This window comes from Hippoglossus stenolepis, chromosome 8, assembly GCF_022539355.2.
Source record: "Hippoglossus stenolepis isolate QCI-W04-F060 chromosome 8, HSTE1.2, whole genome shotgun sequence".
NCBI lineage: Eukaryota > Metazoa > Chordata > Actinopteri > Pleuronectiformes > Pleuronectidae > Hippoglossus > Hippoglossus stenolepis.
This window is the reverse complement of record NC_061490.1, coordinates 18,798,697-18,816,695: the sequence shown is the minus strand read 5'-3', so window position 1 is coordinate 18,816,695 and position 17,999 is coordinate 18,798,697. Positions and strand designations below refer to the sequence as shown.

At 41.3% G+C, this 17,999-nt stretch overlaps 1 protein-coding gene across 1 annotated transcript; it reads right to left on the bottom strand.

Moving 5' to 3' along the window:
* Nucleotides 1-3,494: 3,494 nt before the first annotated feature.
* gsk3ab (glycogen synthase kinase 3 alpha b) lies at nucleotides 3,495-17,840 on the bottom strand. The gene is made up of 11 exons (XM_035163732.2): nucleotides 17,778-17,840; nucleotides 17,487-17,672; nucleotides 11,996-12,183; nucleotides 11,720-11,803; nucleotides 10,583-10,693; nucleotides 8,333-8,463; nucleotides 7,841-8,045; nucleotides 7,362-7,457; nucleotides 6,869-7,055; nucleotides 6,658-6,735; nucleotides 3,495-6,289 (listed from the first exon to the last, which is right to left on the bottom strand). Exons 2-11 carry the CDS (start codon nucleotides 17,659-17,661, stop codon nucleotides 6,222-6,224), a joined length of 1,323 nt encoding a protein of 440 aa, XP_035019623.1. The 5' UTR covers nucleotides 17,662-17,672; nucleotides 17,778-17,840; the 3' UTR covers nucleotides 3,495-6,221.
* Between the last annotated feature and the right edge of the window lie 159 nt (nucleotides 17,841-17,999).

Here is a 17,999-nt window from a genome sequence, read left to right as displayed (position 1 = left end):
GCGGTTCAGAGACTGCAGGTCCCCGGAGAGGACGCCTGTGTTGTCACGCGGCATTGATTACTCAGGATCTCTACATGCACCTTCTTCCTCTTCTTCATTTCTCTTCCTCTCATCTACTTCCTCTGTTGCTGTGACATTTGCTCGGGTCCTCTCGTTCTTCAAATTTGCAGTTGTTGTGAGCAGGTGGAAAAAAAGGTTAATGATCATGAATGAAAAAAGAGAAACAATCTCACTGTAAGGTCCGTTAAGCAGCTGATTTTTATTTTGGGTCTTTTAGAGATTATGAGAATATACCTCAGGCTTCTTATGAATTATATATTTTTCAACACTTGCACTCGATATTCATCTTTGCTATAGTTCCCCCTAAAATGAAAAAAGGACATTATGAAACTCTAACATCTATTTATCCCACTAGGGTTTGGTTACCTCAGTCAGTTTTTAGCCCTGTCTGTTGATTTGTTTGTCAGAGGAACTACTGGGCAGATATTTTAATGCAGAATCCAGGAATTTCTTTTTTAATGTTGTAAGATTATTTGACATTTTCTCTCAGATTTTCCAGGGAATAATTGATGGATCAAGATGAACAAATCAGGCATTTTTAGGGAACAGATGTTTATAGGTGTGTGCATTTTGGTGCAGCTTGATTGTATTTGAGAGAACTAGGCCCCCGGCAGAATATGCCCTCTTCTGAGTGCCATCCTAATACATACAAAATATATTCAGTTTTAAATATGTAACTGAACATTTCTGGATGACCATGAACATTGGATTATCTTTAAAGACTGACAATGTCCAATTTCTATTCACAATTCACATCATATTCTTTTTAGACACTCATCCATCTAATATGTCTGCTTTGGTTGAAATGGTCATAATGACTCATCAAATTATTTCAAAATTCATAATAGGTTTGCAAAGTTTTCCCTCGTGTGTCATGCAAAATTTTATGTAAAATGTCTCCCTTATGCCAATCACATATTTTAAGTGAAAAAAGGACAAAAGTCCAGCAAAGAAGAATTTCAAATTCCAAAATTAAAAGTAGTTCACGAATCAATGAAAATGTGTGGGTGGAATTTAAATGTGCTGTTCATACAGGACAACCTGAAATAACTAAGAATTTGAAGAACTAAATGTGTTTTCAAGAGATAATGGAAATTCATCCAATTGATATGTCCTGCTACAATTTTTAAATGAATGAAATACAACTTAAATGTATTTCATTAATTATATTTGAAGTATTTTCAATATTTGAAGTGTTTTACTTTTTGTTTGTAGAGGTTACGATGCGTTACAAGGGACTTTGGGGGCCTCAGCCACAGGGGACCTAAGCCAAACTGATCCCTACACCACCCCCCACCCCACTGCTAAAATCACAAAGCTTTTGGCAGAGAATGTGGAATGGGGCCTCGTCAGGTGGTTTCAAACCATGATGTCGTTGCAGTGTCGTACCGATCATAGAATTTAAAGGAGTTCTCACAAACTTGTCATCGCTATGGTGTAATTTAATCTCACCGAATTCTCTAGGGCCCCCCCCTCAGCTCGGGGGCCTCAGGCAATTGCTTGCTTTTCCTACCCTGTTGCAATACCCTTGTTTACTTACACTATATTTATCAATAAAACATGTAATTTGCCCGGGGCTGCTCAATGTGAAAAATTTAAAGGAAGCCGAAGCAGGATCTGTACTCGCTGTGCAGGTACACTTTGGGATAGTTATCAGGAGCTGTGGGACTCTTCAGCACATTTCCTTCATTGCCTTCTTTATAGGCAGCACTAGATCAATTGAAAGCAAGCTCTAGGTAAAGCTAAGTTATTGATCTTTAAAGGACGTAAACTGACATTTTGGTAACTAAGATTATTTCAAGAAAATGAAACAAGCCAGCGGCTGAAGCTGTTCATGCAGGAGGAAAATAAAAGCTATTACTAAAGGTAGCTGGAAAGTTGAGAATTGATCATATTGGACCAGGTCATACGAGGATAAAGCTGAGCTGAACCTGAGGGGCAGGCTTCAGGTAACCAACAAGATTTAGTTAAAGTGCCGGGCAGCCAAGGTTCTGCCAGAGCCTATAAATATTTTCTACTGAACACAGAGAAAGACGAAAGACGAAAGTTCATGGACACCCTGAGACTTCATTAAATCCTGCTCTTCTTCTGCAGCAGCGAACAGCAGCTTCTCCTCTGAATGAGAAATCACCAGCGCTCTGAGACAGTTTGTGTGGGAGAAACTTTCTTGGTCCTTGTTAAGGCAGCAGCGAAGAAACTCGGCCATGTTTGAGATGTGTGAGCTGAAAGTCATGGAGCCAAATGAGACATGAATTCAATCTAATGCTCGGACACTTTGGAATAAAGCGAGCGAGACTTGACGTAGAGTGTTACTGAACGAAACAGTACAAATACCAGCGTGTTAGATGTTCATGTACCCACGTCAAACTGTGGAAGATCTCATCAGTCAAGGTCAAAAACATTTTCACTGACATTTGCGATAGCGCGGTTCCCATAACAACGGTTCTGATTTCATCATTCTCCAACTGGTCCTTCCCAGAGTTCACCGCTCCAGCCGACTCCACCGCCGAGCACACAGAGCGCCTGGCTTCATCCATTCCTTCATGAAAAGGTTTCACACAATCCTGAAGCTGATCCCAGGACTGATAAGCAAGTTTATAATGTTCTGCACATTCAAAATTACACCCAGTGAATTGATATCAGTATGAACGATAACACTGGGAGAAACTGGGTTAAGGTAAAGTACAACAGAGTAAGAAGAAACAGCTCTTCTTCAAGAAAAGATAAATGACTCCGCTCCCACCGGCTGAAAACAAACATTTGTTCTGAGCCTCATCACACCTCTGTTTATGGTGATATATGACTGAAAACAGATCGCACCCTGCCAGCAAGAGAGTCGCCAGCATGAGGAGGAAACTGCAGGAATCAGTCATTTGCACTCCACCTTCTGAAGGATGGCTGTTGTTTTCAGCCGGAATCACACAACAATATATCAAGGCACCTTTGTCCCAACTCACTAACATGAAGCAGTCAAATGCTTTACTTACATAAAAGTACCAATACCATCATGTGAATGTGTTTATTAAATCCTGTTATATGAATCTCTACTGGATTCCTGCCTGGACTTAGAGATGCTGTGTGGTTCTTTGACTGCGTCAATGTGTCTCAAGATCAGTTAAGGTTAAACCCTCGTAAAGTGTCCTAATATTCTACTTAGTATCCTCAAAAACATCTATTAAATTAGGACAACCCTGCATTTTTGAGAGCATTTGCCCATTTTATCTGATTGTTATTCCATTCATGTTTTTATCATTATAACCTGAAGCAGAATTTGGTTAATTTAATTTGACATTCTCTTCCTTTGTAAGCTCAGGATAAGTGAGATGTAATTAAACACGCTGTTATACTATCATTTTGACTTGTAAACCTTGATGCGATCATGTAAACACGGCTCAATTATTCCGGTATGATTCAATCATGAATGTAACACAGGGACAGTTTCATCACTTTATTAATGAGTTTAATTATTTATACCAACAAACAAAAACTGTCTCTCTCCCTTCATCCCTCACTGTTCATCATCTCCTTTATCCAACCATTCTGTTCCCAACAAGGACATTCCCCCCCCCCTTCAGACAAGGATGATAAAAGAGCAGGGTCACAGCAAATTAAAAACTAAGTGTGACAGATCCGACAATGGAGACAAAAATAAAATAAAATAGCTCATTGAGTCAGCTCTTCATTTAGGAAAATATAGAGAACAATGTTCATGGTTTGCCAACACATACACGCACACACACAAATACTCCAACACTCACCAAGTATCTGTGAAACATACATACCATTAACAGGACGAACCTGTTGCATTCGTGCGACACAGTGAGGGAAAACAAGACAGTCAGACACAGGAGATGATACATGTCAATGGACGATTCATTTTTCTCCTCCACACACACACACACACACACGCACACGGTGATCGACGCTCCCTCCTAACACCACAACCCCCTCCGTTCAGAGGTTTGTAACATTCCCTTCACATTGAAGTTAAGTGAAAACTTCCAAGTTCCATCTGTTGACTAACATGTGCAGCTATAGACACACTGATTGAACACCTCACTCCAACATCTGGATCTGTGTACAGTATCTTGGATGTCAAATTGTTTTGCATGTGACATTGCTGGACTAAAAATTGGATAAAAACAAACAAAAAAAGAATATCAAAAAAACCAAATCCCTTAATTTTTACCACCTCAGAGGAAAAGAAAAGATTCCCCCACTCCCACCCCCTCAAAAAACACAATACAATAAATAAAACACTTATGACAACATTTATGGGGGTAAAAGGGGAAAATATGACGAGAGAAATGGAGGGAGAGAGAATAAAAATGAAACATTTTGTTCTGTTTTTCCCCTCGTGAACCAGGGACTGAAATGAAATCGTATTTACAGACTGCGACTGAGGATAAACAGTCCGGCTGCGGCTGCGCCGGTCTACTAGAGAAAAAAAAATTACAAGAACAATATAATAACAATAATAACAAAAATAATAAAATAAAAGGTACTTGATATTTACAGTTTAGCAGTGAAAAAAAGGAGGAGAAAAGAGGGGAAGCAGAAGGCAAAGGGTGAGGGTGAGGAGGAATCAGGGGGAGGCTCCAAAAGCTGTTGGGTTTCTGGGGTTTGAGCAACATTTCTGGTCAGATTATTACCGTGATTAGTGGAAGTAATATAACGTGGTCAACATGGGTTGAACATGCACATTTGCGTGGCAGAAGAAAGAAAGTAGTCCGTGCCAACGGTGGACCATTCGGCTGCGTGGATGAGTCGAGATCAGCTCCTCTCATCAGTACAGAACAAGAAGAAGACGATATGAGCGTCGCAGGCTGTTTGGGAAGGGACGAAGAGGGTTTCAACAAATCTCTCACACACACACAGCAAAACAACTAAATCCTCCTCCTGCTCACACAGTCATTGTCTACACAAGCTGAAATAACAATGACGAACCAGGTGAGCAGTGAACACAGACAGTATTCTCCCTGTACCTTCTACACCTGATGCCTTTCTTCAACGTAATCAAGCCGATATGAAACTTAACACCGTAAGAGTGACACAATAAATTAGGTGACTATTCACGCTACAGTGCTAGGCGACTGTGTTTATGACACTTAAAACATTGAGACTTGTGTTTTAGATGAAAGCGGAGCCCCACACCAACTCCCTCTGTGTGACGTAATGCTCACTGCTGGACAGTCCACATTACTCCCCCCTTTGCTTCCCCTCTGCTCCCGGTGGAGATGTGCAATACTCACTTGAGAGTCGACATGAAACGCAGGGTTTCCAGCTTAACCAATGACAACATGAGCTTATACAAAAGAAACTGAAGATGTGCACTCTGCTCGCATAAAGCTCCCACTCATTCACATAAAAAAAGACAGTTGAGGAGCCAATATTCAAAAAGAAACAGTAAGACGGGCTGCGGTGCCCTGCTATAATAAAATTTAAAACCACCTCTCATCTAAAATGACATGGACAAAAATCAGCCAATATGTTCCGTCTGGTATCAAACTGGGAGATTAAAAATAAATTTGTCACATTTGTGAACTGATAATATTTGAGTAGAGTTCAGGGTAGAAAATGACAGAACAGCTACTCGTCTACAAGTCTGACATTTTTCAACCCTGCTAAGATGATTGTCAATATCAGTCAGGCCTTACACACGGCCCTCATTCTCTACTCCAAAGCCAGTCACGACCCCATCCAGTGGCACCACGGCCACACTTAAAATGAGCTAATACAAATAAAAAAAAGAGCAAAAAAGGGATAAAAGTCAACTGTCAATTATAATACAGATAATCCACACATGTACAACCTTCCTCCTCATCTCCCAAACATCCCAACCAATGTAATGTGTGTTTATTCTAATAGGCCAGACAAGGACTGAGAACAGCAGCTTTTATTAAGCGTGGCTACTTAACTGTCCTTAAAACAACGCATATCGTCCTAAAGCTCGCAGCAGCCATGGATATCTCCTTCTATTGGAAATGGATAACATTCAGGGTAAATAGCAACGCAGGGTGTTGATGTGGGTCTGTATAGTTTTTTTTTTTGTATTTGAAGGGTTTGGAGCCAGGACGAAAGTTGAGAGGGAGAGGAGCAGAGATGAGAAAAGGAAAACGGGGGAAGACAAAAAAAAGAAAGGATGGCAGAGGGATGGATGCTCAGGTGCTGTTGTTGATGGATCCAGGTGCTGAGCTGGGCTGGGCGGTACTGTCTGGGACACTGCCCTCTGCAGGGATAGAGGGGGAATAACAATTGTCACAGTTACAGTCACAGGAAGAGTTCAGTCAAGTATTTTGATAAATAATTAAGTTGTCATTGTTTGAAACTATCCATAATGTGATAACAAGGTGTTTCTGAAGTCTTTTTTAACTGGGCTAAATGTAATACATGTATAATACAGTACATATAGGTTGGATTCTAAAAATAGGTCAGGGTTAGACTGGCAATAAGGTTTATTCAGCTCAGCAACAAAAAAAGATATTGCATTTTAAAATCAAAATTTCTAATACCAGAAACAATAGAGCCACTTCTCAGTATCAAAGAAAACTGTAGCATCAAAAAGAATGCTGATTCATTTTTTACAGCCAAACATACCATGTGAGGCAGGCGATGTCTGTGCACGAGCGTGAGGAGGAATGAGTGTGGAGTTCAACTGGGGCTGAATAGACAGCTCTGCGAGAGCAGAAAAGTAAATACTTAATTACACATAAAACACTACAGGTGAAATGGCATGACATGTGAAGGTAATCAAAAGTTAAAAAGGAGAAAATAAGCATGCAGTCAAATGAAATGGGGGCAAACTGACCAACAGGACTGAAGTTGAAGAGCAGCGGCAGTTCTCGTCCGCTGGGCAGACGGGTGTTGGGCTGGCGCAGCTCGTCAAAGAAGGCGTGTGCACATGCCTCCAGAGGAGAGAGTCTAGTCACTGGCGTGTATTCCAGCAGTCGAGAGCAGAGGGCAATGGCCTCTGGTGGAGTACGAGGCTTAAACACCTGAAGGGAGAGAAAGACAGATATTTAGGGTTCACTACTGATACCCGGAGAAAAGTTAGTCCTACCAGGAATAAAAGATTTTATAGAAACATTTATTTATGCGAAAAGCTCTATTCCTGCAAAAATGTGAGTCGTCCAAGTCTACAACCATCAAATTTTGGTTTTGTACAACCTAAGTGGCATATTTTCCCATTCATTGAAGAACAAAAAAGCTGTTTCAGAGACACATAAATACTAGAATCTCACACAGACAGCATGTGGTTAACTGCTGTCTGGCATTAATGTATTCCAGAAGTAGAAACATACCTTTGTCCAAGGGTGTGCTTTGATTTGTGGGAATTTGAACTCTGTGTAGTTCGGGTTCATCTCCCGGATTTGCTCCCTTGTTGGTGTCCCCAGAACCTGACAAACGAGGGTAAAAATCAATATTCATTCATATTAATCACAAGTAGGGGAATGTCCTCTGTGTCTGTGCACAAACAGGGAGGAGGACAGGTTGTCAGTGCAGCTGATAACCAAAATATCATGTTGTCATAATGTCTCCATTTAAAAACACTATAAAAACACATTTCAGAATACATGTTTAGTTGTCAGGTGGGATTTGCTAAACCAAGCTCAGAAAGGATTTTTAATTCTTAAAAACACAGTTTTTTTATTTTAAAAATCTACACTAACAGCAATATTGAATGGTCAAACTCTGCTTAAACTAGCGTAAACTCCAAACTTAAAACCACTTCCTGTGCCATCATTTGGCTTTCCTCCAGTTTGCAGCATCCTCACTGTACCTTGATGATCTCTACTAGCTGGTCCACACCACTATCCCCGGGGAAGATGGGCTGGCCCAGCAGCAGCTCAGCCAGCACGCAGCCCGCCGACCAGATGTCGATGTTGGACGTGTAGTCGGTGGCACCAAAGATGAGCTCTGGGGCACGATAGTACCGTGAGCAGATATAGGACACATTGGGCTCCCCGCGCACTAGCTGCTTAGCACTAGAAGGTGGTGGGTGGGAGATGAAGCAGAAAAAAAAAGGAGTGTCAGTCAACATAAACGTTTCATTTCTCCATGCGTTTGTTTCACAAAACTGCAGCATGTAAGCGAACAAGACAGGGAGGGAGGGAGGTAAGACTGTTTGACGGATACAAGTCAGGACTGAGAAACAGATGGCAACGCAAACAGACAGCAAAATACACATGCATGCGGATAGACAGACAGTTAACACAATGCAAAGAGTGATGGAGACAGACAGACATGTCCAGAGGCAGTGTCAGCTACTGACCTGCCAAAGTCACAGAGTTTGAGGATGGCCGTCTCCGGGTCCACCAGGAGGTTCTGGGGCTTGATGTCTCTGTGACACACACCCTGGGAATGGATATAAGCCAGACTGCGGAACAGCTGGTACATGTACACCTGGGGGGGGACAGGGAGGGTTGGCATGATGCCCGTCAGTGTTTAACAACAGAATCATACACATATTCTAAGATGAAGCCCAACTATTGTCATTCCCCCTGATCTCCTGCTTACTCAGGTGTCCTATCTCCAATGCTTTATCAGGATTTGTGCATAGTTTATTTTCAATTTCTATTATGTAATTTCAACATAATGCAAGCCAAATTAAAAGGATGATGGAAAATTAGCAGGGGCAAATATCCTAGTATTATCGAATGTTTCCAGTACTGTCCAGCTGTATGATACATTACAGTGATTCCTAATTAAATGAATTCAGCCTGGGCAGAAATTGGATGGATGGTTTAACTAATTAATAGTGACAGTGTTGACAATGTGACTGTCTGAAACTCCACAGAAGTGACTTAGCAGCCTCCTGCATCGCAATCCAATGTCACAACACTTTTAGTTTATAGATGTAAATCTCTTGACAGCCTGCAATCACACACAATAACACTTTAACTTAGAAGGCAATAGAAAATACTAAAGAATATTGAAGTTTCATGATTACATTTAATATTTTCTAAGATTAATAGCTCCACCTTCTTTTTTGGGAATCCAATGTTTAACTTGTAGTTGCCCTGTCAATTAACTGCACAGTATAAATCCTGGTATGTTTTTGTGACCTCAAATGACCTGAGCTAAGCTTGAGGCCAACAAAGCTGTTTTCAGACCTAAATTCCTGAAAATAACCTGAAAATTTGGTTTGAACATTCTCCAGACTTTTCCTTTCACAAGGGTGAAAAGTGATCCCTGCAGACGAGTAACCATCCTCATCCAACCCGTTTGACATTTGTCTACACATTCTACTCTGCAGTCATTTGATGTGTGTGTGGAATTCAGATGGTAAGTGTCTTCATATGAAATCACTGTCATCATCACCATTATTACCCACAGGATGCAGTGACAGCAGGATGGTCACAGATTACAAAATCATTAAAGACAAGATGGCTGAGGGAGGATGGTCAAAAAGGGAGGCAGAGATAGAGAGAGAGAAATAAGAGGAGAGGGGTGAGGGTGAGGGTGACAATGGTGAAAACTTGAGACCCAGACATGCTGTGATGAAAGTGTGTCGCTGAAGGAAGGAGAGATGACAGAGGAGAAAGAAAATGGGAGAAATCAGTCTGCATCTCAAAGCCACAGGGGAGCAGCAGGCTGAGGAAGGGAAATGGGCCATGAGACAGCTATAATGTCCTCTGTGCTGCTACAGACAGTAAACAAACAAACACTCTCCCTAAAATGAGCACCCTTTTAGACAGGGAACCAAGTGTATTGCAAACACATTAATTCCCATGGGGCTATCTTTTCCTTTCTGCTTTTGTAATCCTTAAACAGTGAATTGTCTGTGAAATACAAACAGGGAAATACTTGGTTGGTCATTACATGGAGATGATTATTGGAAAAAAAGACTTTACTTTCCGTTCCCACCAAATTTCAGCAAACATTTGCTCAAATAACTGATGACATTAAATCCAAAAGACTGAAATAAAATATTCAAAGCTAACCTATTTTTATATCTGACACATGAGACAGAAAATTACCAGTTAGTCATGAAAACCAGCAACTAAGTATGAATTTAAAAAAGGTACAAATGAGGCCCATTAATCAAAATCAAAATATCAACTATACAGCATGTCGGAGCTGCAGATTATGACTTTAAGTCTATTTGTTTATCTTCTGCGTGTTGTTACCATCGCAGCACATGATGCTGTTTGGCAGAGTGGATGTCAGGGTTTCACAAAAAAAAAAACTAATGCAGCATTTAAAGTTACAGCTAAAGATGCATTAATCCCACATCACTGCCAAAATGAGATAAAGTCAACTTCATTTGCAGCTTTGAGATAAACAGACTGGGATGAAACATGATCTCTACCAAAATTGTGATCATAACAAGTAGAATTTAGATTGACCAGACAGTAATTGCTAAAAGGATGTAGTGTAGTTTTAACCTCTTGATACAGACAGAAATGAAGAGTGTGATGCCTGAATAACTGGACTTGATTTAACATTTATTTAGTAGTGTGATGAAGACAGTGAAGAGAAAACATCCAGCTGTGTGTGTATGTGCTTAGTGTCTACTCACCTTAACATAGATGATGGGGATGGTCGTCTTGGCCTTGTTGAAGTGCCGAGCCACCCTGTACACTGTCTCTGGGACGAAGTCCAGCACCAGATTCAAATACACTTCATCTTTCTGGAAAGGACGACAAATGGAAGAACAAGGATTGTATGGTTAGAAGTGGAAAGTGGCATCTAAATCCATTCCAGACAATAAATACCACAACCACTGCTATGAGCATGACCTGCTCAACAAACCAGTCTGAAAGATATGCTGGATTAGATATGCAATAAGTGAGTAAACAAAAAAATATTACTATAGCCATAAGCAGCAATTAACTATAATAAGAAATTAAATATTTAGTTTAGGCTTTGCACAAATTATCTTAACTAAATATTTGCTACAAACAACGACTAATTAAACTGTTGCATTAGGGCTCATTCATATTACACTTGAGCTTTATAAGCAATGAAACGCATCCATCATTAAGAATGTAAACATGATTGATAAGCCTCCTGTTGCAAAGGGGAGAATATTTAGGCTCGCTGACACCAACGCAGTATTTTACTCATAAACCATCAAATCTTTCATTATAAAAAAAGATACATGAATTTCTACCCTTGAAAGAGGTGAATTTTAAATGAATTTGTCATCCAGGGATTCTATGGCAATGAAAATTATGTGCTATGCCTGCTATGTCAGATAGAATGTAGTGCATGTCAAGGTGCATCATTTGCATATAAAGACCCATCGTGTTCAGAGGAACTCAAGGACTCAAATATTTAGTTTCTAAAGCATACCGATCAGAATTTAGGGACCAAAAGGTAATACTGCTTGTCAGTGTTTCACAAATTCATCAGCTCTTGTATTTGGTTCTCAGGTTTTAAGTGAGACAATAAATAAACCTTTCTTTTCTCAAGATTAGATTATATAGCTAGTGTTTCTAGCTAATAAAATCACACTTAGGGTAAAACCACAAAAATAACCGGAGACGTATAATTAAAACTGTGAATTCATGCTACAATAAAGACCAAGTTCTACTAGTCTTGAACATGTCTATTACTCATCCTTGATGCATGCACTACATAAATGGCAGGGCGTGGTGGCTGTGTTTCTTCCGGGAACTTGATTCCTAAAAGACAAAAGTCAGAGCATACACACCTTCTCGCCACTGGAGTAGAAGAAGTAACGTAGCCTCACAATATTGCAGTGGTCCAACTTCCTCATTATTTGCAGCTCCCTATTCTACAATGAAGAAAGGTAAAATGGAAGAACAATACAGAATGTGAATTGTGCAAAACATGTATATGACAAAGTTAATCCAGGACAGTTACTGGAGTTGTTCATATTCTAATCCAGGCAGGGAAAGAGTAGTGTTTATAATAAAATAAAATAAGCTTTTTTTTCACTGTAATTATCAACAGTATTTAAACAAACCTTAAACCTCTTGTCTTGGAGAACTTTCTTAATTGCCACCATCTCCTGGCTGTCGATGAGGCGAGCTTGGTAGACCACGCCAAAGGAGCCATTTCCTATAACCTTTATGTCTGTGTAGGACACTTCCTGAGGGCGATCGGGGCCCTGGCCCGGTGTAGCTACCACCGTCGTCACTTTGCCACTGTCTCCTATGGATAAAAGCACAAATACACCTTGTTAGAGAGATAAAGATTCATCCTCATCACCTGCTTCAGTTTCCCTTTAAACCAACGTCACTTATGAAGCTACATGTCAAGCAGCTCTCCCGCCATCTTTTCTCCCTTCTTTGAATGGTTGTGACCGACGTGGTGCCTCCATAGACACACTACACAGGCTGGTAATGAGCTCCTGAAACCTTTCACAACACTATCTTTTGCTCCCACGGGCAAAACTAGAAGGAAACCAGGGTTTTTGCCTCGCCGGAAATTAGGTGGCGGTGTACCAGGCCTGGGGCCGACAAAGCTCCACTGCCCCAGGCAGAGCGCACGATGCCGGGGCACGGACCCGGGGACCCACAACGCCGCAGACACCCAGGGAGCCCTGCACAGTGTTCATTTTGGTTCTTTTCATACATGTTTGGACTGAAAAAACAGTTATGTTTTCTCAGCTCAGTCAGATTCACGCACTGTCAACCGATTTAAGATAGAGAGAGAGAAAAGAGAGAAGCAGCGGTGTCAGTGTGCGCGCGCGCCGTTACCTTTCCCTCAAGTTCTGGTACTCACAATTCTCTATGCAGGTAAAACCTTGGAAACCCTTTCCTACTGGAGACATGGATATGATGCAGGTCAACTTGGGTTTAACTAGAGCTTGACCCACACTGTCTTAAAGTTAATAAATCGTTAACAGTCTACAACTGTTTTCCAAACATATCACAGCTAAACTACAATATCACTAATATAATTACAGAATAAATGAACCAATAAAAATTATTTTAGTTCCCCCTGAAGCAAACTCCTTTGCTTCACTTACTTTAATCTCAATTAACTCAATGTCCCAATTCCAATAATAAACATAACCCCCCAGGACGAGTTGATACAGTCCCTGTTGGAGAATCAGCAAAGCAAATGATTTTGTTTGGTGCATTTATTTTGGTATTATTACATTATCGTTTAACAGTTTATTTGTATATTGTGAATAGGATATTGTAATAAAAAATCTACAAACACTAGAATCAACACAAGCAGATGAAAATGTGTTTGTGTGAGATGAAACGTTCGGGTAAGAATCACCTGCCGTGATGTTGTGATCCAAACCTAAACTTGCCCAACAGTGTCACTGTCAGGCCAATGTTTGACCTTGGAAATCAAGCAGTGAGATGCTCGAGATCTAGCAGTCAATGACAGCTCGAGTTAGGGTCAAGTAACTGCTCAGTGTTTTCCCTGCGTGCACGTGTTGGGTCACGACTGATTTGACAAATCAGCACCAGAAGCAATGACACTGGGATGGGAAGAACATCCGAAAAGAGGCCTGTTGCCAAAAGGCTTGTCAGAGCCTGTGATAAAAAATTGCGTGGACAATAGCACACCCAGAAGTGCTACCATTTCCTGGGCTTGCTCACTTCGCCTGTCTCAACAGGACCCCTCCTGATCTCTAGTTGGTCTCGGGTCTCAAAATGGAGTCAGACAATTACTAAGAAAACGAAGGCAGAAATTAGGCTTCGTTACGCACTGTTTCCGTCTGTATAATTATCTGCAGTAATATTTGGTTATTCAATAAATTCTAAATTAGATGAGTATCTGCAATTTATCCTCAATGTCATTTGAAAACTATTCTTTTCTGTTTTGGCTGTTTTTCACCAACAACTTTGTCAAGGTTAAAAGTAAACAGCAGCCGACAGCGTATCCACATGATTGGCCTAGATCTGATCTCTACCCTGAGGTCAGCAGGAAATATTTAGCCATTGAGATCAGCCACTGTGTGGTTCCTTTAAATTCGTGTATTGTAGCCCCACAATACACTGCTCCTCTGTTTCCTTTTAGCGTCACTTTCACACACTTTTTAAACAATTTAGGACAGAGGGGAGCAAATTAAATATGAAGCAGCTGTGGCATGATAGTCCCCTGAATAATGAATACACAGATGAGCACTCCGCCCAGCTGTCAGTGAATGGCTTTGGTTTCCGATACTTCAGTGCATGATGACTAAGAGGAAAAGGATGAGCAAAGTGACTTTCGTCGCACCCACACTCAAGTAATTAGCTTGAAGCTTGTTTGCAAGTGTAAAGACTAAGTGCACTTTTAACTTGATACAACGATCAGCAATTGCTGGATGAATTACAACTACTGGTTTACACCTTCAATGGCCAGTGGGAATTATAACAGCACCATGACTGATTTACACAGGGTTTAGCTGTTAACCCAGTCACCACACATTTGCCCAAGGTCTGAACAATGTAAAAAAATTATATCAATATAAAAGTATTTATATCAGGCGATATTAATAATTATCACAATAATGTCACATTAATATTTATTTTAGGTTTTAAGACTGAGTTTTGGCTCCAGAGGCAAGGTTGTGGTATTTCAATTGACCTAATCACAGTAAATCAGTCGGGACCCTATGAAACACTTGAATGAGGATTGGACACGTCTGAAGTGGGGGACGCTGGATTAGTATTGGTGCATCCCTCCCTTGATCATTTAGTATGCTGCTAATAATACAGGTGTGCGTCTGTGGGTTCAAGGACTGTAGCCTGGTTGGAGGTGACTGATACAACAGGATGCAATGACGTGTTATAAACCCAGAGTTAAGTAAAATAAATTATTATATTTGAAATGGCGAGAGATATAAGGTCAAACCAGTGACTTCAACGTGTTCTCTCGTGCACTGGAACAAAAACTAACAGGCAATAGCACCAAGTATTGATAACCCAAGCAATGAAAGATACTTGCTCAGACTTATTGTTTGATCAGACCGTTTCTGATTTTAGACATTATTTTGGTTAAGAGTTGTTTTCGACTACATTTAAAATTTGAGAGGTAGGAAAGAATGTGCATCTGCCAAATGTAATCACTTTACATCTGTCATGACGCCATCCCTAAGCCTTTGATCAGCCAAAATGGATAGATATTCCCCCCCCTTACAGTCACTCTCAGCTCGTCCGTCAACTCCTCTTCTCAGTGATTACATACCGTTATTCAGTATTGCTGAAGATGACATTTAGTTGTTCTCACTGACATGTTTTGTTTACGGTGTCAAACAACTGAATGAGCATCAAGTACTAGTGATTTAATCCAGGCTTTCAATGCTACCTGTTAAGGAGGAACAGTTATTCCTTCACTGCTGCACTAAAACCATTGATCAAATCACCATTATATGCTGACAAGTGGTTTAACAACGGTGAATAGAGGTTAATGGCCACATTTGTATTGTGTGACTGGTAGTATTGGCAGAATCACAAAGTGTAGATTTAGCAGATAGTAGCCTTCAATGCAACAACTTAGGTTTACCTGAAGGGCAATACAAATTGAAGAGGTTTTGGAGAGCTTATTTTTGGGTGTGAAACTGTTTGGTTTATTTAGACAAAAGGTACAGATAGAGAGACACTTTCTATTTGAACCAGGCTGGGGCTGTGATGACTGTTGTTCACTGTAAATGGGACATAGCTTTGCAGCCTTGTGAGCTCGACAGACACAAAGCAGCCAGCTACACAACAAGGGAAAGTGGAGAAAGCTTGACTTTTTATTATTGCAAATTTGTCAGTCAATTATTTATGATGCGCCTTTAAGGAATAACTGAAACATAAAAGAGGTAAAAGGCACTTCGAACGAAAACCATGGACCTTGTTGATGCTTCTTGCAGCAGCAGATGCGTAAAAGATCTATTATTCAGTTACAGTAGAGTATGTATATATAGTATTTGCTCAAAACAACACAGCCCCAGATCTACAGATTCATGGAAGGCCAGATTTTATGTACTGGCCCCTACTTTAAATCCATGTATACATACACGGTCATGCAGTGTCTATTTTGTGTAAAACAGCAGGTTTGTTTGGGTTCCTGTAGGGTCCCGGCACCTATGTCACAAAAACAATGCTCTCGGTGAGTTCAGCAGAAAGTGAAGACTCAGGGCCCGGTCACACATATGCAAATAGGCAATGACGGTTCTGACGAACCTTCCTTCATGATTCAAAGTGAAGAAAAGAGTGAGGAGGCGGATAAAATATTTGCTTCCTGTGGCGAGGCAAATCTCAGTGCAGCTTGGCATCGCATTCAACTTCGGTGAACTTTGAGACCTGCGATATTCGCTTCGCATATGTGACTGTGCCCTTAGAGGAAAAGTCATCATGCATGTAAAAGCAGCAAATGTGAATGAACCAAATGACTTGGTGAAGATCTGCAGATCGGCTGCCGTACAACTTCTGTGAAGACTTAAAACACAACAGCTTGGTTCAGCTTTAATCTTCACGTGCGTTAATTTTCTCTGAGTCATCAAACTTCGTATGGACTTCTTATCAATTCTTGAACAACTCAGGTTATGGTTTCTTGTTATGAGGTTGTTCTGTGACATAGGAGCCATTTCCTGCAGTCTCTTGCAGACTGTCGCTCTGCACACCTCTGTTAGACCCCTACAGATCTTCAACCGACTGCTGCTGCTGCTGCAAAGCGACACGACCCCTGTGCATTCTGCATGTTCTTGTCATCACACCACCAAAACCAACTAGAGAGACTTTACAATTGTTTCCACAACACTCAGCCAAAAGCTTCCCACTTCCCTGATATCTAAAGATTTCCCATGATGAGCTTATGTATGAGATCAGCTGCCTGTGGTGACCTTATGTATGCATAGGTGTATGGGTCCAGGGAAGCAGTTAGATAACATAAATGTAGGGTCAACATCTGCTGGTTAATAAGCAGCTTGAACTTGGACATTTGGGGAATTTGTCATTTTTAGTGAATTTCCACGTATTCAGGCCAGATCTTTACCAAACTCTGGTACGAGTGATAAGTGCAGGATCAGACTGGAGAGAGGACGACGCCTTTAAACATATACCTGATCATTTTCAGCCTGCTCTTTACAAGCGTTAGCAAGCTAGCTAGCTCCCACATTTGATATTAATGACGGATACATTAGAGCGCCTGCTAACACTAGCCCTCTTCTTGGGTTACAGTCCAGTAATAGTGGTTTGGTGATGACGGAAAAAAATGGCACATCGTTATTTAATAACCGGCAACACATCAGCGGTTAGGTTGTTGGTTGGCCACCGGCAGCTAACGATAGCATTAGCTGTGCGATAAAAGCCCTTGATCCCAATGGTTCCTTAATGAAAAAACACAGCTAGCGTTAGCCGGGCAGCTAGCTCAAGTTAGCTAACCAGCTAAGGTTAGCACCGCGACAAAGATCGACATTAAAGCAAACTCGGGCACATTTCTTCCAGAATAGCGCACGACCCGAACCCCCGTATCCGCACGGACCACCGGGCGTATCGTAGAAATGCCAAATAAATACTCACTGGGCAGTTTCAAATTGCCAAAGCTCGTCGAGCTGCTCCCAGTGGCTTGTGGAGCCCCAGTTTTTCCTGTCGAGCTTCCCCCGGCTACTGCTGATCCGGCGCCGGCTGCAGCGGATCCGGGAGCTCCGGGAGGCTCAGCGAATGAGCTGGCCCTGGCCCGCCCGCTGCCGCTCATATTTGTGACAACTAAAGCCGGGGCAAGGTTGAGCGTTAGTAGCGACCAGGCCCACACAGACTGGAGCTCTATCTATATGTCTTCTAATGCTTCATACAAATAAAAACTACACTTACAGCGTTCTGTACGGGCTGCCCGTCTCCCCCTTTCTTCCTCTGTACAGCGATGATGGTGGGGGACTGGGGAGTTGACGCACGACGACGTAGCGCTCGCAAGGGTTGACGGGAAACTGAGTTGTTGAGAGTCCACCTTACAGTACCAAAATAACTCTCAGTGTATTGTGCAGCTAGTTTAAAGGGATAGTTCACCCCAAAAAATTAAAATTCACTCATCATTGT

Coding starts and splice junctions, on each gene's coding strand:
- gsk3ab (XM_035163732.2), bottom strand. CDS start 17,661: ATGAGCGGCAGCGGGCGGGCCAGGGCCAGCTCATTCGCTGAGCCTCCC. Junction 12,184..17,486: donor TGGCAATTTGAAACTGCCCA/GTGAGTATTTAT, acceptor TTTTATCCATAG/GAGACAGTGGCAAAGTGACG. Junction 10,694..11,719: donor TCTACTCCAGTGGCGAGAAG/GTGTGTATGCTC, acceptor CGTCCTTTCCAG/AAAGATGAAGTGTATTTGAA.